The sequence below is a fragment of the Budorcas taxicolor genome, chromosome 21, assembly GCF_023091745.1.
Source record: "Budorcas taxicolor isolate Tak-1 chromosome 21, Takin1.1, whole genome shotgun sequence".
In the NCBI taxonomy this organism is placed as follows: domain Eukaryota; kingdom Metazoa; phylum Chordata; class Mammalia; order Artiodactyla; family Bovidae; genus Budorcas; species Budorcas taxicolor.
In genome coordinates, this window is record NC_068930.1 from 25,248,330 (window position 1) to 25,268,915 (window position 20,586).

A 20,586-nucleotide genomic window follows, 5' to 3' on the forward strand; every position below is an offset into this window, starting at 1 on the left:
TCCTCGGAACTGAGGTTACTTACCTAGGTACGTGGGTGTGGGTCTACGTGTTGGGCCAACAGCCACTGGCAAGGCCAGGGTCAGTTAGGGCTGCCGCCAGGAAGAGGGACGGGTCTGGGCTCCCGCTGGATTCAGTCCAGGTTCCGAGCCTCCCTCCCCTCCCCGTCACTCTCTTCCGGCCCCCACCCCGGCCATCTTTGGTCTTTCAGGGCTTTGCCCCTACCCCCGACGCAGCTCCTCTGGTCTTTCCGCACCTTCCACTAGGCAAAGGCCGCAGAGCGCGACCTTCCACATCTGCAAAACGGGGGGCGAGTGGGGAAGGAAGGCTGGCGGGAAGCCTGGGTCCCAGAGACCCGGTGAGGAAGGTGAGGGGCATTTGCTCCGTCTGGTTCTAGAACCTCACCCCGCCCCCTTTCCGCTCTTGCTCCCCGAGGCCTCTCTGACCCCTGACCCCGACGCCCCGGGGTGGCTGCGGGCGCCAAGAGGGCGCTCCACACACGTCGGGCGGTCTGCTGAGGGAAGGAGCCGACGCCCCCGAGTGGGCCCCTCAGGCGGGGCCTGGCGGGGCCCCTCGCGGCCCGGCGCCCTCCCGCGCCTCGGAGGCCGCGGTGGCCGGCCCGGGCCGGGGGAGGGACAGCAGCAGGTGATGACGGCCGGGCCCGGGGCTATAAATAGGGGCGCGCGTCAGCCGCGGGCGAGAGAGGCGGCCGGCGGCGCGGGCCTGACGGGCAGGGGCCGGGAGCGCGGGCAGGGGCCGGAGACGGGCAGGGCCGGCAGCAGCATGGGGTCGCGGAGGGCCCCCGGCCGCGGCTGGGGCTCGGGCGGACGGTCTGAGGCGGGGGGCGACGGCGAGGACGACGGGCCCGTGTGGATCCCCAGCCCCGCCAGCCGCAGCTACCTGCTCAGCGTGCGGCCCGAGACCAGGTGAGTCGTGCCCTGGGGGCCGGGCCGGCGGCCCATCGGGCTGGCGGGCGAGCGGAGGCCGCCAGCGAGGCCTCAGGAGGGGCCCCGCCCGGCCTGTGGAGATCATGGTGCCGCCGGGCCGGCCCTGAGGGCCCTTCAGGGTCCCCCTGGCCTCTGCCGGCTCCGTGGGCCTCCGGCCTCAGGCCATGCGAGGCCCTGGGGACGAGGAAGGCCTACTTTGGGGTGATTTCCCAGGGTCCCGAGTGGCTCCTTATCTCCCCACCTCACTCCCGCCCCTCCTTACCCTCGCCCCACGCTCAGCTACTCCCTGGCCTCGGATTCCACAGTCGAGATAAGGAAAGCCAGACGGGCTGACATTCCTGCTGGCTTGGGGGGAGGGGGTGGCGGGGGATGCCAGAGGCACTGCCCTGAGGGGATCTGCTTAGTTCAGGAGTCACTGGGAAGAAATAAACGGTGCAAAGAAGGTGCTTCCTCTGTGCCCTGGTCTTTCCTGGGATCTTGGTGGGGGCTGGTGTGGTGAAGGGGTGGCCTGAAATGCTGGTCAGTCTGCCTGAGGATTCAGAGCTCCATGTCTGAGGCTGCCAGTTGCCCTGCCCAGTTTGGGGGGATGGGTGCCATCCCCAGGATGCCAAGGGAAGGAGCCCGAATGATCCTCTTCCAAGAGCTGAAGAGGTATGGTTGCTTTGTTTTAGGAGCTAGGCTACCCACAGGTGGAAAGACTCGCAAGACAATAGATTGGCATTTTGGCCCTCGGGGGCTTCCCTGGTGGCTCAGACCGGAAAGCATCTGCCTGCAATGCTGGAGACAGGGGTTCTATCCCTGGGTTGGGAAGATCTTCTGGAGTAGGAAATGGCAACCTACTCCAAGATTCTTGCCTGGAAAATCCTGGAAAGAGGAGCCTGGCGGGCTACATAGGGTTGCAAAGAGTCGGACTTTACTGAGCTAGTCTCTTGGCCCTCAAAGGCACACAGACACACAGAGATATGTGCATTACCATGAAGATGGACACTTCCTGTCTCCTCTGGGCAGCTTAGTTTCCCTTCAACTGTGGAGTCTATTCCAGAGGGAATTGTGATGGATGGCTAGTGGGTGAGTGGTTGTGTCGCTGCCCCAGAACTTGGCTAATCATAGGTTATATACGGAAAACAGCCCCTCCTCTGAGAAGCTGCCTGGGGACCTCTTGTCCTCCATTCTTAAAATGGCACAAAACAGACATCAAGGACATTCAGGAAAAGTCCCAGGCACTTCCTCGTGGATTGGCTGAGTTCTGTTGACCTTGGAGTTGGAAAAGTTCAAGTGTAACCAGAACCGGTTTCTGCATAAAACTCGTCAAATGGTGTCACATGTCTGGGGCAGGGCGGAGGGCTGATGTTAGTGACTGAGTCAGACTCGCCAAGGCCCCTGGCTGCCAAGAAAGCATGCCCCTTCCTCCAACCACTGGATCTATGAAAAAACTGGAATGAAATGTGTGTATTTATCCAGTCCGTGGTGAAGCTGACTGCCCTGTGGGAGCCTCAACAGTTGTCTCACACTTGTAACCGAGATTGTGTCTGGGCTTTGCCTCCTCCTCCTGTATCTGGCCTTTGTCTGTACCAGTGGTACAGCAGAAGAGGGATGCAGGGCCCTTCTCGGAGACAACATTGGGGTGGCTTGCAAACCAGACATAACTGGGAGGTCAGGGGAATGGGGCTGTTAGGAAAAAGGGTGAGCAGTTAAATGGTAGATACAGTTACACATCTGATGAGCAGTGTGTCAGCCTGAGAACTGCAGGTGGGTTAGAAGTGTCTGGTTTAGGTCCCTTTGGGCCTAAGTGAGAATGGTCTTAAATGGAGATTCTTTTCATCAAGTGCTTGGAGAGGCAGGGCTGGGACATTGGGAGAGAGGGTTTTCTAGCCCAAGACTGTGGCCTGTGGGCTTGCCCCTTCCAGGTAGCCACAGAGCAGCAAGGTCCTGAGGCACCAGGAAGGCCAGGTTTCTCTCACCTCTGGAAAAGCCTCTGGCCAAGGAGGGGAGACTATGACAGTGAATGGGGCTGTTGGGGACTTGAGGTGGGGCAGGGGCCAGTTCATAGTTCTCTGTCAAGACCTGACTCTTGTGTCAGAGCAGGTAACCATACAGCCTTCTGTCTCTCAGAGCAATCTGAATGCTTGTGGGGGTGGGAAGAGGGGCCAAGAGATGAAGAAAGAGGGTCCCTTGAGGGCTTTGTCAGCTAACTCTGGCTCCTGTGCCCTGACTCTCCCAGAATTCTGACTGAGAGGCAAATTCTAGCCCACTCACTCCTGACTTCAACCTTTCCTGGGTCTACTTCCATACATATCTATCATGGAGCTTGTGAGTCATCATTCTGTGAGCCTTGGGAGGGTGGGCTGCCCTTGTGAGCTGATGGACAGCTGCACTGGGAGCCAGGTACCAGAAGCTATGGCCCAAGTCTAGAACTTGTCTTCCTGTGCATTCCTTTCCTTTCTCCAACCCTGGGGGGATTTCCAATCCATAGTTAGCTCAGGAGTGAGAGGTCCAACATGCACGTAACCCCCCCAAACTGTTGCCCCAACTTCCTATAGATCCAACCTCACTTTTATGGGAAGATGGAGCCTGGATGAGCTAGAAAAGGTTAAGGAACCACAGTCAGGTGTTTGCAGTTATAACTGGATTTTGAGGCACATTGAGACATTCCAGAAATCTGCCTCATTTCTTGGACACCCTGGCCCAAGTGGGCCCAGAGGAGCAGTAGAGCCGGTGATATTTGCTGTAGTTTTGTGGTATCTCTTCTGTTCAGCTTGGATAAAGGAGATTATCTAGGGCTTTTAGGAAAACTGAGGCATCAGGCCAGGACTTTCTGAAGGCCTTTTGTGTCCAAAATATATGAAAGCCAGGAGGAATGGGAGGGCCCAGCTTCCAGGAACAGTTCTGGTTCCTGCCACTGACCCCGCACACACCCCCCCCCCCCCCCCCCACCTCCCAGGCCTACTTTTCTCCTTTATGAAGAGACTTTTCCTTTATGGGCCCCGAATTTCTGTTCTATAAAATGAAAGTATCACTAAGAACGTTTTTAGGCCTATTTATCCCATCACTGAGCTTCCCTAGTGGCTCAGTGGTAGAGAATCCACCTGCCAATGCCAGAGATGCAGGTTCTATCCCTGGATTGGGAAGTTCCCCTGGAGTAGGAAATGGCAACCCATTCCAGTATTGTTGCCTGGGAAATCCTATGGATAGAAGTACCTGGTAGGCTATAGTCCATGAGGTTGCAAAAGTCGGACGTGACTGAGTGACTAAACAACACACCAACATTTGATGCCTCTGATTCAGACCCTCTCACAGTCAGTAATTGGGGAGTTCCTGGGTAAGGGCCCTGAGTCAACCTCTGGCCCAGCCAGCAGGTCGCAGGCACCTTTTGAAGACAAGGTGCCTTCACTGCCTGGGACTCCTCCTGACATGGCTGATTAACTAAGGGTGAGGCCCGGAGAAAGCAGGATGAGGCCGGGGAACTGTAGCCCTGGAGAGGGCCAGGGAGGGGTCACTGTCACAGCTCAGTCCCTTGCCTACTTGCAAGTGGAAGCTGTTATTTCCTGTGAATTAGAGAGCTGATTCTCCCCGTCCCCTTCCCAGGGAAGAAATCCAGACCCAGCAAAGGAGAAATCTCTCCATTCTAAGGAGAAAGGCAAAGGAAGTCCATCATAAGGAAAGGATGGAGTTGGCCAGTGCCTTGAAACCATGGGAGGTCTGCCCTCATGGCTTCCAGAGGATTTTTAAAGCTCTGAATAAAGGCAGCTGCATTCTGGAGCAGCAGCTTCTCTGGGGGTAGGGCTCTTTGGGTCTGAAGGATGTACTTCCCTAGTGGTATCCATAAATCCAGGCACACAGAAGTGGAAGCCATGTTTGGGGGCAGAATGTGAATTTGGTTTTTTTTGTTGGCTTGTTATACAGATACAGGCTGTCAGTGGCTAGAGATGCAGACTGACAGTTCTGTTGAGCAGATGGGCTGTTGATAATGAAGGGAGAGCTGTTCTCACTGTGGGGCCAGCTGAAGGGAGTGAGTGTAGTTGGGAGGGGTGGGGGCCTGAGATCTCCCAGAGAACTGTGTCCCTAGACCCCTCTGGAGATACTTGTGTTGGAAGGAATGGAGGCAGAGGTGAAAGTTGACTCATACCCACTGGATCTCCACTGAGGGGCAGCTCTGTGTGATCCTCACCCTGCAGTGGCCTACCCAGCCCCACAGCTGGTTTCGGCTCTCAGCTGTCCTGGGGCAGGAGGGGTGATCAGCGTCATGGGCCTTGTGCTGGTCTGACCCAACTGGGTGCCTCCTGGCTCCTGCTGAATTAACCGCTTTGTTTTCCTTCTCTTCTTGACTCTTCCAGCTGGTTTGCCTTGCGTGGCCTCTTTAACCGTACTTTAACATATTAATGGGTGTTCTCCAAGCCACCTGTCTCCTTCCCAGCCTCTGAGGGGATTTCCAGGAACTGGGGGCTCTTCTCCCCCAAAAGGCCAAGGGTTGAAGCAGGAGTTTCCTGGCTCCCCCACCCCCCAAGCTGGTGTGCTGCAGAGGCGGGGAGATGTCCCAGGCAGCTATGAGTGACTCAAGGACCCAGGACACACCTTTCTTAAAGCTCAGCCCCAAGGGGCCTCCCTCCTGCCTAACCATTTCCCTGGACCCTGCTACACTTAACAAGTTCTTGGTTTCAGATACATGGGTGTCCGGTGGTGAGGCCGCTTGCTAACTGGAGCCGGCCAAGTAAGACAGCTGGTCCCTTTTAATAGAAAGGCCCTTGGGCCCCAGATGGTGGCCGATTAATACTTTGCCTACTGTTGTTGATTTCACCTCCTCCTGTCTTTGCTTTTTTGGCCTAATGATTCCATTTGCTGTTTTTGCTTAGCTTATCAAGCAACCGGTTGTCTCACCCCAGCTCTGGAAGGTAAACGCACTATTGCATTACATTTCTCTGACTGCATTTTTTTTTTCTTGGGTCTGGGCACTGAGGGGGCTCTGGGTGACTGCTTGTGCACTAATAACCAAGCTGCATGGGGTGAGAGGAGTGGAGAGGGTGGTTGGGGAGGGTGTGAGCGGGCACTCAGTGAGCATGGATCTCACGAAGGCCAGAGTTGATGCTTGCATGGACCATTTGAAGGGGGTGCCGGGACCCAGAGATAGGCAGGGGTTCCCAAGATGCCTGCAACTCTATCTCTGTGCCCCTGGGATAGGCACCATGGGACCAGAGCAGAGAGCCTCCAGTCACGTGACCTGTTTCCCCCTCAGCCTAGGTTTTCATGGTTTTTGTAACCACATATTTAGGTTTGACAGCTTATTGTCTGTCTTCTAACCGTGGCTACTTCCTTAAAAAAAATTTTTTTTTCCTCAGTCCCTTAAGTTCTCCTTCTGTTATCTCCTCTGAATTTCCCTCTCTTTTGATTTCTCTCCACCCCTGCAGACTGTGAACTCTGTGAGGTCAGGGCTATCATGTGAGTATCTTTCTGTGTTAACTTGTTCTCTGAATCCTCTTCAGAGACAGAGCAGGGCCCCAGCAGGCCCTCAGTCAGAGTTTGCCTGTTGAACGACTATCCTCTTACCTCCTTAACTGGAGACGGCTCTCCACCCCTGGCTGAACTGACAATTGTGATCAAAACAGGAACGTTTCCTGGCTACTTTTCACCACTTGGGCCTCCTCCCAGACTCTGGTAGATCTAGGGAAGAGTTGACCATAGTTTCTTCACACAGAGAAAGATTTTTGCATAGCTAACTGGTTTCCGAATAGCTAATAACGTCTACAGGGATGGTCAGTAGCTACTATGTACGTTTCTTGTGATGGGGTGGATACTGAAGGGGCAGAAGACCAGGGTATCCAGCTCACTCAAAGCGGAGTGTGTTAAGTGCTAAAAGAGAGTTTAGAAGTTTATTTAAAGCAAGGTAAATACCAAACCTTTGGGCAGGATTAGGTTCCTTTGAAGATGTTGAAAACCAGTGATGATTCTGGAGTTCTGTAGAGACACATGATTAGGCTGTGATATCCTTATGAATTCACGGAGTTGGAAGGACTTGGAGGTGTCAGGGTAGGACTAGACCACTTCCAGGTGGGTGGACTTCCTGGCTTCCCAGGAGACTGGAAGCAGCAGACTTGGAATTCATCTCACGTCTGAGTGGTTTGGAAAATAGGAGCAGAAAGCTGGTGACAGTTTATTAGAATATGATAGTATATGCAGTGACTCTGTCCCCACCAAATGCACCCTGGATCCACTTTCCTAGAGGGTGTTTTCCTAGCTATACTTTTCAGCAGTTACTTAGGATTTTCCATTATAAGAATGTTATAATACAGTTAGGACCTAGTCTGGAAATTTGAAAAGATAAGCATTCTTTCTTATAAAACAAAAATAATGAGATAACTACCTTGTTGTTAAATATCTAGCATGAGCACTTGTCTCTGCAAATTTTCATGAAGCCTGATTTCCCTGTTTTCCTCACTTACCCAGTTGCTTATTTTCTTAGACTTGTCCAAGCAGCTTCATCCCTAAGAGCCTAGGCTGAGTATGAGAGCCAGGTTCATATTCATGAGTAGGTTAGGATTCAAATTAGGTAGGGAGGACATAATTAGGGATGTTTTGAATTAGTTGCAAAATCATAGAAGTCCAATGACTTTTGGCAGGGCCATTTCCTCTAGAAACTGCTGGTTGGGAGTTGGTATTCCCCGAAGTCAGGAATTGCTGGCAGTATGAGAGCAGTGAGAAATGTTTTCAGATGTTCTAACTCCCAAGTGTCAGAACGTTGACTGTCTAGATCCTGAAGGACCCTCTATTTTTGAGTGGATTAAAAGAGAAAGGAAAGGACAGTAGTTTCTTCCAACAGTAAGCTACAAGAAGACAGTTCTTACAACTGGCTAATAAGTTACTTAGGTTCCAGGTGGGAGCGTGGCAGGGAGTGTTCTGGCAGCCTTCACCACAGTCCCTAGTTGGGATCCTCTTTCTGGGTGGTCTTTCTGGGGGAGGACTCCTGTCAGCTCCCCAGAGGCCCAGGCATCTGTGATCCTGTGCAGAGACGGCTGGACCCCTCTCAGTCCAGAAGTCTTACTTCATTCCAGGCCTTCTTCCTGGGATGCAAGCTTTCTCCTCAAACTCAAGTCCGGAATGACATCCACAGAGATGGTCAGCTGAATGGGGATGTCCTCCTAACAAAGTAGGGCTGTAGCTCCTGTCTGCTTGTGTTCCCACAGACTCTTACCTGCCCCTGTGGAGAGGTCACAGGCAGACACACACTGCCCATGGGCAACTGCCCCTTCTTCCAAGGCACAGAGCAAAGCAGCACTGATCTGTCTGCCCCCCCAACAGTTCTTCCTGCTCCTCCTCATGTCATCCCTCACAGTCTTCCCTGCTGCTCAGCAGAGGGTGTGTGGGTTGGGGGCGGGAAGAGGAGGGCTGGGCACGGCTTGTGCACCGCACAACCTGGCTATGTGGTTACACGTCACGCCTAGGGATGCATTGTGTCTCTGCTGGCCCATGAAGGGTTTGGCATGGTGGTTTGCTGCGTGTGGGCAGGTAGGAGAGGACTGTCAATGCTGAGCAGTGCTGGTGAGTCTGTGATCAACTCAGTGAGCCCACAAATGCCTCTGAGTTCTGGGAGATGGACTTTCACAAGGGAACCAAAAGCCCTGACTCTTGCACGGGTGGATCTGTTTGTGATTGGCAGTCTTGCTGGTAGATCCTGGAGCTGCCAGTATTCACTTGAACATGTGGTACCCACTGGGGAGCAAGGGAGCCATGGCTGGCTTTCCACTGGGGGTCCATAGCCCTGTGTAGGGTCAGGATTCATTTGAATCTTTCTTTTCTGATACTCCTAGGAACTAGAGGCTACCATTGGGTCTAGACCCCTGGCATTGGCCAGCTTGTTCTTGGTCTGCTATGGGTCTATCCTCACAAAGGCAGGGGCTTTTCTTCTGAACCCTGAGCTCTTGGGACCTGTTATCCTTGGGGTCAGCCGGCTTTCCCTCCATGGCATTAATGGAGGCTCTGCTGTGCTGGGCCCTCCATCTCTGAAGCTGGGCCTGTCCATGTGTATGTCTCTACCATGCACGAGCTCACCTGAACATGAAAGGTGGAGTGTGAAGCAAGGCCCCCCAATAAGGATGGAATGGGAATGCCAGGAATAGTGGTCTGGCATGCACAGGAGCCTGGTCCCTGGTCAGAAGGGACCCATTTTAACAGGTCTGGGTCAGGATTCCATTCAGCCCCTGATCACTTCCCTGCCCCCATCCTGGCCATGAGACCTAGCTTTCTTGAAGAAAGACTTTCCCAGGAGCTGGAGCCATGGCTACAGGATGCTGGATGGACATGGTAAGATATAAGCCACCTTGGACCACTCCAGGCCATGGCATCGTGCAGTGGAGATAGGAGAAACGCTGCTCTGAATGGTTCTTTGCCTTTCCTAGGAGCACCTTCTGCTCCATCATTGCTCAGCTAACAGAGGAGACCCAGCCGCTATTTGAGACCACACTCAAGTCCCGGGCTGTGTCCGAGGACAGCGATGTCAGATTCACCTGCATCGTCACAGGTAATGAGGCTGTCTGTATGATCTGTGCCAGAGCTGCTGCACAGGTCAGGGTCCAAGGGGTCTGTGGGCACAGGCATGGAGAGGGGTTGGCTGTGCAAGTTGACATTGGTCTTCTTAGCTATCTCTCCAGTTTAACTTCTCCATGTGGGCAGGGGTCCCTTTCTCCTCCCACTCTGAAGCCACACATACACCCTGCTGTTCTTCAAAACCTGTCTTCCATATAGGTTCCTCACACTCAGACATGCATATGCGACTGATGAATCTTATTCCAAGGAAAGAAGCTCTCTAGCTGAAAGAGGTTTTCAAGGCCATCTTCTCAAATATTCCCATTTTACAGCTGAGTAGTTCAAGACTTTGGAGTCTCAAGCCTGATAGACAGTAATATATGGTGATTCTGAATGCAGACCCTGACTGGAGTCAGGCTGCCTGGCTTAGGATGCTGGCTTGTCCCCTTTCCAGTTATGTGATATTGAGTACTTCATCTGCAAAGTGGAGATTGTAATGGTATGAATGCAAAGCATTTGGAATAATACCTGGCGTATAGTAAGTACCATATAAGTGTTAGCAGTTAGCTATCATTATGTGCATTTCCCCAAATTCCATGGTGGAATTTGAAGCAACAGGTTGGCAGAATAGGAAGAGAGAGATACTCCTTGGAAGGGGAGAGTAAAGGGGTGAGGGCTGGGAAGCTGGCTCTGGGCACTGCCCCTTCCCCACACGTCCCAGCACTGGCTCCCACGGCACTGACGCCACCAGGGCTGTAGGACTCACCTGCGGGCCCTACCTCTTCCAGCCCCGCAGCCATCAGGTCAAGGTTCTCTCCTAGAGAGCCTCCCCCCTTTTTTTCCAGTAAATTAAGAACACTGATGCCCTTGATGACATGCCAGCAGTGACAAGCCCTGATTCTAGGGAGCATGTCTGCCCCAGCCAGCTGAACAGCTTCTCTAGGATTGGGTTCCCTGGGCAGTTTTCACCTTGCCCAGAACCTTCTGAGCTCCCAACTGAGAACACTTCCCAGGGATACAGAGGTACGCTACAGAGGTACGCTTGCATCCCTCACCTTTGTATAGCACAGCACATTTTGCAAAATTTATCTGGTTCCATTGTTGTTGAATTCTTACAAAACCCGGTGAAGTCAGTGCTATTATTAGTCAGATTTTACAGAGAAGGATACTAGAATAGGTTAGGTGACTTGCCAAAGCCCACGAAGTTGGCAAAGAGGAGATGCTGCTGTTGCCCTCTGCAGCATCTGATGCAGCTTGCTTATGCCTGCATCTGCTGCTTTACTCTGGCAGTAGCCATTTTCTAGGAAAACTCAACTCTTTCACGACACCATGCTGTTGCACCTGTTATTTTCTCCATATAGAACATCCTTAATCTTTTTTAATGAAACCTAATTTTTATTTCATCAAATTAATATATTACAAATTGTTTAAGATTTCTAATTGAACTAAAAATGTAGTTATCAAAATACAGCCATTTACCCCTCTCATCAATTTGCCTTCCCAGAAGCAACTGTGTTCAGCCTTTAGCACTTTCTTATGGTGTGTACACATTTCTGTAATGCTGGTATAGTATGTGAATGCTGCTAACTTTTGAGTCTTCAAGTTTAGTTGCTACCCAGTCTTCCTGTTATAGTAGAGAGGAAATTAGCTCTTTTTGCAGTTATTTTCTCTGCTTCATCTCACTTATCTTCTAAAATCAGTTACATCATAATTTTGTTTAATCAATATTTACTGTTTATTATGCCTCTGAAATATTAGTCATAACTGAACATTGTAGTATACTATGATTATATTTCTTTCTTCTTTTTTTATAAGGTTAGTCCTTTCTTTAATTTTTCTTTTAATTAGCTATTTGGTATCTATGACTAATTTTTCTTATACTTTCTAAAAGCCTTTTAAAGCAGCTTTCCACAAGATTGATACCATCAGTCCTTTGTCATCTTCTTTCCTTAGAGACATCCCTATTCTATTTGAACTGGTGGCCTTTTAGGCCTAATACACAGCTGTTATATTGGGTGTATATGTCATGTCTTATATGTCATATCTCACGTCTTCCTTGTTCTTGGTTTACTCTCTGGCTTTATTGAGCTACATCTAGTGGCTTCTTCAGGTCCCAAAGATGGTACAACAGTGGGAGGCATTATGATGACAAGCTCTCAGTCTCTCTTCTTTGGGTCATCCTGTTCCAGTGTGACTTGGTTGCTCTGTGTGTCTGGTACACAGATGTCATCGTAGGATCTCCCTTCATCATCATCCTGCAGGTTCCCTTTACCTCTCCTGTAATGGACTTCCTGTTTATCTGTATTCTACATTTCTTTCTTGACTTACATTCTTATTTTGGTAGCTTCCTAGGAAGAGTATATGGTAAATAAATGTTAGACAATTTATGTCTGAAAATGTCTTTATTTTATTTATTTGCTTTACTCTTGATGGAAAGTTTGGCTAGGTATAGAACTCTAAGTTGAAAATAATTTTCCTTCAGAATTTTGAAAACTTTGCTGCAGGTTGCCGTCTTGCTTCCAGTGTTACTGTTTAGAGCAGGAGGGCAGTTTGATTCCTGATTCCATATAGGAGGCTGGTTTTCCTCTCTGGAATCTTTTAGGAGTGTTTTGATATTTCATAATGGTGTATCTTGATACAAGTGTCTTCATCCAGGGGCATGCTTGGATGCTTTTAGTATGGAAACTTGACAGCCTTTAGTTCTGAGAAATTTGAGATTATTTTGATCTTGATTTCTTCCTCCTGCTTTCTCTGTCCTTTCTTTCTGGAACACCTGTGCATATCTCCTCCCTAGACTCATTTTCTTACCTTTTCTTCCCTTTCACCTATTTGTCTTTTTGTTCTTCCTGAGAGATTTCCTCAGTATTATCTTTCAACTCTTTTGTTGGGTTTTTAATTTCTAAGAGTTTTTTTAAAATTGTTTTCTAAAGCATTCTGTTCTCATGAATGTAATATTTTCTCTAAACTCTCTGAGACTAGTACTAGTAGTTTTGTAAAAGTTTCCTGTGTAGTTATGTTTCTTCCAGTTTGCTTTTTTTCTATTTAATTGTTCTGGTTCTTCATCTCCTATTTATAGGGTTTCCTCAGATATCTAGGAATCTTTGGTTGTAGGATACTGATCACGAATAGGAGATGAAAAAGCTGATTGGAAGTTCTGAGCAAGTAGTAGGAGCCTGAAACCTTGGGTCTTCACTCTAGGATGACCTGGCCACCACTAGTGTTGGGAACTGACCAGATGAGTTTCTTTAGTTACTTTCTCTTGGACTAGCTAGATTTCATACTGAGTTACTCGTCTTGTGTCTTGCTGAGTTTTCTGGAAGCTCTGCAGATTAGAGGGTTGGGTGGGCTTCCAGGATAGAGTGTTTATTTCATAGATATATCTTTCCATAGAAAATTCATGCCCTCAACAGTGCTGACTTGCTCTCAGGGCAAAGTTTTACTTTCCCAGATACTAAACCTCATCTTTGGACATATTGGGGAAAGAACAGTTGGTTACCCAGTGGTATGGAGTGGGTGAGGAGATCCAGAGACCTAATTGTTTTCCACACCCTTTTTAACTTCTCCTTCTTTCCCTTTATACCCAGTCCCAGAGGTATCTGGTGGCCAGTTCCTGTGCCCTTTGAGGATTTTCTGGTGTTCAAAGGATGGTTCTCAGTTTCTCATCTTAGGGTTAAGCTGCCTTGAGTCTGTTAAGTCAGTTTCTGAAACTTGTCCATCTGCTTTCCAGCTTTCAAAATATTGTTGTTCCTGTTGTTTTCATTTCTATTATCCCATTTATTTTGGTGGAGATATATATATATATATATATATATATATGCTTTCCTGGTGGCTCAAATGGTAAAGAGTCTGCCTTCAATGCAGGAGACATGGGTTGGGAAGATCCCCTGGAGAAGGGAATGACAACCCACCCAGGATTTTTGCCTGGAGAATTCCATGGACAGAGGAACCTGTCAGGGCTACAATCCATGGGGTTGCAAAGAGTCAGACATGACTGAGCAACTAACACACATACACACATATATTTTTAATAAAAAACTCATTAGTGTGGTTTAGTGGGTTTGGATGAGAGAATGAAAGTAGATGGTATGCTGATGCTGCTTTTAACCTGGAAGCCTGGCAAATTTCTTCTCATCTTTCAAGGCCCAGCTCAACCAACTTATCCTCTAGGAGGTCATCTCCAGCATTTCCACAGAGAGCTCTTGCTGTGCCTTTCACAGTGCAGCTTCTTGGTTCCTACTTCTCTCTCCCCATAAGACCATGAGACAGAGCATACCCCTGACACCTCATCTAGCAGGCACGGAGAAGGTGCTCAGTACATGTTTGCAAGTATGACCACAGTGACCCTGACTCTGCTGACAACACCTTCCACATTGCCTGTTCACTGCAGCTGCAGCTTCAGTGCCTTGACAACAGCAGCTGCTTCAGGAGCCTCCCTCCTCTCCTTCTTCCATTCTGTCCTTTGTAGCCATGGACTCTGAGAGCAACGTGCGGAAGCTGACCCGAGTGTGACTTACAGAGTCTTAGCATATTTTACTGAATACCCCCAGTGTCATCATGGAAGTAAGCTTTTCCATGCCTCAAGCCCAACTCAAAGGAACAAGCTTTTCTCCCTTCAGTTGCCATAATCTTGTCTCATGATGACCCACCAGGGTGGTGGGCTTCTGCTCAGGAGCACCTTCCATGATGGGATCTACAGCTCTACCAAGTAAGGCTGTGAGGTTCCCAGGCACTCACTGTCTCTACCATCCATACCTTAGTCCACTGTTGTACCTAGTTCCTCCTTCCCACTCCTCACCCCAGCCTGAGTCAGAGATCTTAGGTTACCTGAATTTCATGTAGCAGATTAGCAGCGAAGACTCTGTGATTACCATAGTGCACTATAAATAAGCCTTTCCCAATTATATTAACAGGGAGAAAAGGTAGACTGTAAGAGAGGGGCCAGGGAAAGGGAAAAGGTTATACAGAAAGATCAGAGAACAAAGAAGACAGAGCTAGAAAGTGGGTATCCCCTCCACTCCCCTCCACCCCGCCCCACCCCCATCTGGAGTGGAGGATGGTGGGTGGCCGTAAACCTGACTGGCCTTCGCATGAGACTGGTGTGGTGATCCTGGCTTGTTCCTTGGAGATAGAGTGACCACATTTGACTCTTCGTCCCACCCTGCTGGTAGCATTCCCTAGATGAGTTTGTGATGAGTCAGGCTAAGCAGGGCCCTGCCAGGAGGAGGTGATGCTTTTGTGGTGGGTGAAACACTGGTTCAGTTGAGGAAGAATAGTCTGTGGCAGAGCCCCTGCTGGCTGACTCTGCAGAAAGTCCTTTGGGACTTTAAGAAGTGGCGTACGACCCTGGAGTTCTTCTCTCTCAGAGTGGGCATATGGGGGACAGTGGGCCTTGGCAGAGCCTCCTGGCTCCTGTCTCCCCCAGGGACCCCCTGGCCAGGGCTACTGTCCTTCTCGAGGTGCCCACCTCTGTCTAGCTTGGTGATCCCCTTCCCCTACTCTCCTTACCTCTGTTGTCAATTCTCTGTTAGCTTGTGCATGTGTGCGGCCAGGGAGTTAGCCTTTAGACTTAGAACCAAGTTCCTGAAGATACTCTTTTTAGAGAAATAAATCTAAGATGATGACTGCTGGGGGCAGAAACTTACATATTATCTCCAGAATTCCTAGTGAGAAGAACAGAGGAATAAGGGAAAGGAAGCCAGGAACTTTCTCATGTGCCAGCCATGTGACCCTGAGTAAGTTACTTGATTTCTCTGAATCTCATGTTCCTTTTGTGTAAGAGATTCAGAGACCCACCTTGCCTATTTTGTAGAAGAGGGGGGTCTGGATTTTGGGATTTGGATTTTGGTTCTTCCACATACCAGCTGGACGCCTTTGGACAGAAGCCTTCGTTTCCTCTCCTTTAAGTCGAGGATGTATAACAGCACCTTTATCATAGGACTCATGAGAGGAGCAGATGAGGTAATACAGGAAAAATGTCCAGCTCAGTATCTGGCTTATAGTAAGTCTTCAATAAATGTTCACAACTGTCTTCACAGGGTTATTATGAGGACCAAATAAAATTCTATCTTTGAAAGCTCTTTGAAAACTCTAAATATATACATTCATCAGTATTATTCTCCTGAATCTGAGCTTTTCCAAACTGGGAGTGGTTAGGATGAAGCTGTAAGTCTCCAAACTAGATTTCTTCTAGACTGAGGCATGCTGGCTGTGGAGCAGAGGTGTCAGGGTAGGAAGGGGAAGAGGGAAGGCCACAGGCGTCAGTACCACTGTGGGGTTTCCTGGCTAGGGCTGTGTGTGTGTGTTTGTGTGTGTGTGTTTGTGTGTGTGTGTGTGTGTGTGTGTGTATGTATGCCAGCCTGTGGGCATGCACATGGGCACATGTATGTGTGCAGCTGGGAGTAATGGACCTCCCTTGCTTTTGTGTGTTTCAAAATACAGTTCATATTACCCAGGGGACAAAGGAATGTTTTCTGCTCAACTAAAGTTGTTTCCAGAACCCACTGTTGCCAGAGAGCCCAAGCTTTCAGGTTGGCCCCCACCTAGTGAAGAGACACCAAAAGGTGGCGTGGGGGCTGGAGTCCCCCAGCATTGTGGCTGTTGGGTCCACTCAACATCCCCTTCTTGCCCTGTCCCTGCCCTCTCGCTGCAGCCTGACTGGACTCAGATGCCCTGGAGGCTGAGGCCCAACTGGGCAGATCATGGGGCAAGGAGGCTCTGAGCTGGGCTCTTGGAGGGATGAGCTCACTGCTCGAGATGGTGAGGACACGCACGGTGATGTAACCAGGGACTTTAGCTCACAGTGGAAACATGGGGCTCGCTTTACAGTCAGGGCTGCCCAGAGTCTGTTCTGGCTGACGTGGCCACAGCCTCGCCTCCTTTGCTCCCTGTTCTTGTCACGGTTCCCCAGTGTGCCCTCTGCTTTCCACTCCACACTCTGGTGTCATGGTTCTTCGTCAGCATGCCCTCCCCACCCACCTCTTGTTTGTTCGCTCACTCGTCCCCTTACTCATCCAGCAGATTTTTATTAAGTCGCTACTATGTGCCAGGCGCTGTCTTAGGTGGTAGAGATACAGAAGTGAAGGAGAAATGATGACGCACATGGGGCATAAGTAGAGGAGGGGAGACAGAGAAGGGAACAGTTGGTTCCAGTATCGGGATTTGTGCTGTGGAAGGAAAGTGGACACTGAACCCACATTTTCTGAAATTCCACCCTCCTCACAGCCATTTCAAATGCCTGTCATGCCATAAAGCCTTCCCCGAATCCTCAGCCAGAGGCGCCTGTTCCCTTCTCTGTATCCTGAGCCCTTAGCGCATTGCTTCATTCATTCACCTATAAATACTTAATGAGTGTTGACCCCATACCAGGCACTATTCTAGGAACTGGGGACATAGCGAATAACACAGACAAGTCATGGAGCTGTTCTTTCCCCAGGGAGTTGGAGTAGGTGGATGGAAACTCATCAGGGTATAATCAGTCAGGTAGCAATGCATTGTTCAGTTGCTCAGTCGTGTCTGACTCTGTGTGACCCTATGGACTGCAGCATGCCAGGCTTCCCTGTTCTTCACTATCTCCCAGAGTTTTCTCAGACTCTCAAGAGTCTTCTCCAGCACCACAATTCAAAAGCATAAGTTCTTTGGCTCTCAGACTTCTTTATAGTTCAGCTCTCACACCATACATGACTACTGGAAAAACCATAGCATTGACTATACGGACCTTTGTTGGCAAAGTGATGTCTCTGCTTTTTAATCTGCTGTTTATGTTTGTCATAGCTTTTCTTCCAAGGAGCAAGCATCTTCAATTTTGTGGCTGCAGTCACCATCTGCAGTGATTTTGGAGCCCAAGAAAATAAAATCTGTCACTGTTTCCACCTTTCCTCCGTCTATTTGCCATGAAGTGATGGGACCGGATGCCATGATCTTAGTTTTCTGCATGTTGAGTTTTAAGCCAACTTTTTCACTCTCCTCTTTCTCCCTCATCAAGAGGATCTTTAGTTCCTCTTTGCTTTCTGTCATTAGAGTGGTGTCATCTGCATATCTGAGGTTGTTCCTATTTCTCCCTGCAATTCCAGCTTGTGATTCATTCTGCCCAGCATTTCACATGACACACTCTGCATGTAAGTTAAATAAGCAGGGTGGCAATATATAGCCTTGACATCCTTCTTTTCCAACTTTGAACCAGTCCATTGTTCCATGTCCGGTTCTAATGTTGCTTCATGTCCTGCATACAGATTTCTCAGGAGACAAATAAGGTGGTCTGGTATTCCCATCTCTTTAAGAATTTTCCACTGTTGTGATCTACACCTCAGGCTTTAGTGTAGTCAGTGAAGTAGACATAGGGTTTTTTTGGAATTCCCTTGTTTTTTCTATGATTCAGTGGTTGTTGGCAATTTGATCTCTGGTTCCTCTGCCTTTTCTAAATCCAGCTTGAACATCTGGAAATTCTTGGTTCATGTGCTGTTGAAGCCTACTTTGAAATATTTTGAGCATTACCTTGCTAGCATGTGAAATGAGTGCAATTGTGCGGTAGTTTGAACATTCTTTGGCGTTGCCTTTCTTTGGGATTGAAATGAAAACTGACCTTTTCCAATCCTGTGGCCACTATTCTATGAAGAATATAAAGAAAAAGAAACAGTAAGAGAGATAAGAATCACCAGGGAGAGAGACTTGTTATTGCATACAGGTGGTAGGGAAGGTCTCTGCATGGAGATAATGTGCGGACAGAGGCCGGAGGAATCAAGATGTGATGCTCATGTGATGCTTGAGGCCAGCCAGCAGGGGCATATGACTGGGGTACTGCAAGCAAGGTAGAGAGTGGGAGGAGGCGAGGCCAGTGGGCTGATATGGCCTAGATCATGAGGGCTTTCATGAGATGGGAGCTAGTGGAGTGTTTTGAGCAGAGAAGTGCTATCACCTGACCTTATTTACTTCCTCTGGCTGCTACGCTGAGAATGGGCTGAAGAAAGGGCAGGGTGGAACTAGTGAGATAAGCAAGGAGGTTGTTGAGAAATTGAGGTGTGAGATGATGCTGATGGAGCAGGTTGGTGGCAGGGAGTGGCAGGAATAATCAGATTCTGAATATATTCTGGAGGGAGGGCCTGTGGAATCATCTGATGGAGTGGATGTGAGGAAAATAAAAGAATTAAGTATTACCTCCAGGTTTTTGGTTTGTGCCAAATTAGAAGGATAAAGTTGCCATTTACTGAGGTAAGTGGGACTTGGCTTGGTGAGGGGAATAAGGAGCTTGGCTTGGGACTAGGTAAGTCTGATACCCATGAGACCTCCAAGTGGAGATGTCAGGTTTGCAGTCAGAAATAAGAACCAGGAGTTCAGGGGAGGTCTGGGCTAGAGATACAAATTTGGGAGTTAGGAAGATATAGCTATTTAAAGGCTGCAGGACAGGATTAGATCCCCTAGGTTATATATAGAGAGAATGGAAAATGGTTCTGAGGCCTGAGCCTGGGCCCATCTAACACTTACAGGTCTAGGTGGTGGGGAGAGGGCAGATGGAAGAGATTAGAAACAGTGGCCAGTAGAGTAGCGCAGGCACTCAGAAGTGGGGGCATCCAGGAGCAAGCAAAGAGAAGGCTTCAGGAAGGGAAGGTCAGTGCTGAGAGATTTGGTGGTATGTGAGTCACGGGTGACCTTGATAGGAGCAATTCCTGTGCAGCGGTACGTAAAAAAGCCTGATCGGAGGAGACAGGGTAAAGACAGCCAGTACAGAAAGCTCTTTCAAATAGTTTCTCTGTAAAGGAGAAAAGAGAGAAATGGGGGCAGGAGCCAGGGGAGAATGTGAGGTCAAAGAAAAGAAGGAAGGCAGTACAGAGGCTTGTATGCTGATGGGAACGATCTAAGAGAGGAAAAGCCTGAAAATGCAGGAAAGGAGAAACAAGCTGGAGAGATGTCCTTGATGAGGCAGGAAGAGATGGGATCCAGTGAGGGTGTCTTAGATAGGCACTTCAGTTTATCGAGACAGGAGGGAAGGCAGAGCATATGGGTGCCCAGTTGCAGGTGCATCCCTGCCTTGTGTGGAGACCTGTCTTTTCTATTGTACAGTAGGTTCCCTGAGAGCAGAGAGCTGTCAAGCTTCTGTATCTTCATAACCCTTGCTTGGCAGTCAGCACACACCTAATATATGCATATATTTAAGGGACAAAGACCCTGATGCTGGAAAAGATTAAGGGCATGAGGAGAAGGGGGTGACAGAGGATGAGATGGTTGGATGCCATTACTGACTCAATGGACATGGGTTTGAGCAAGCTCCGGGAGATAATGAAGGACAGGAAAGCCTGGTGTGCTGCAATCCATGGGGTTGCAAAGAGTTGGACATAACTTAGTGACTGAATAGCAACAATGTTAGGAGTCTCTAATTTCTAATAACCATTGCAAATTAATTGAAGTCAGCTTAAGAAATGAAACAGAAATCCTTGGTAAGGCTTAGGTGGACTTCTTATGGAATTCACAAGAGTGTGGCTGTGGCCAGGCAAGGAATGGAACCAGTATTTAGAAGGATATCAGGTCTACCCTCTCTGTCTCCTTTTTTTCATTCTATCCTGAACATCAACTTCATTTCCATCTCACTGTAGCTTTGTCTGCTGCTCAGTTCACGTGGCAGAATATGGTTGCACCCCTTCTTCCAAGTTATTTCCAGACCCAAGGATAGAGTGTCTCTTTGTTTCAATTCCCAAATACTAGGTCAAAGAATTGAATCAGATTAAGTGGTTATGTGTCCATTACTGGACCAATCAGCTAGGTGGCCAGGGAGGCAGGGACACATGGCCCTCACAGCTAGAAGCTCTCTTTGAGAGTAGGGCTGAAAGTTGAGAGAGGACGGGCTGGAAAAACAATCAGTTTCACAGCAGTGAATGGGTGAAAAGGTAGGTGTGGATGGCTGGATAGATGGATGACAGATGGATGGGTGGATGGATGGATGGATGTTTTAGCTGTGTCATCAAATAATACTAACAGCTCAGGAACCTGGAATGAAAGAAGGGTGCTTGGCATTGGTGCTGATGTTGGGTGTTGGGGAGAGACCTCTGAGAGTAGAGCTGTTATTACAGATGAGGATGTACAACAGGCCACTGAAAAGTGGAAGCTTATTACTACCAGCTAAAGCTTTCTGGAAACTCC

At 49.1% G+C, this 20,586-nt stretch overlaps 1 protein-coding gene across 2 annotated transcripts in view; it reads left to right on the forward strand.

The window, feature by feature from the left end:
- The first annotated feature begins 628 nt into the window (after positions 1 to 628).
- The window catches only part of ALPK3 (alpha kinase 3), a 52,741-nt gene continuing 32,783 nt past the window's right edge, over positions 629 to 20,586 (forward strand). The window contains exons 1-3 of one of the 2 annotated variants that reach the window (XM_052660145.1): positions 629 to 924; positions 5,796 to 5,834; positions 9,333 to 9,454. In XM_052660145.1, the coding sequence (XP_052516105.1) occupies positions 647 to 924; positions 5,796 to 5,834; positions 9,333 to 9,454 (439 nt within the window). In that variant the 5' untranslated portion in view covers positions 629 to 646. The remainder of the gene's footprint in view (positions 925 to 5,795; positions 5,835 to 9,332; positions 9,455 to 20,586) is intronic. The other variant, XM_052660144.1, reaches the window with a different exon arrangement.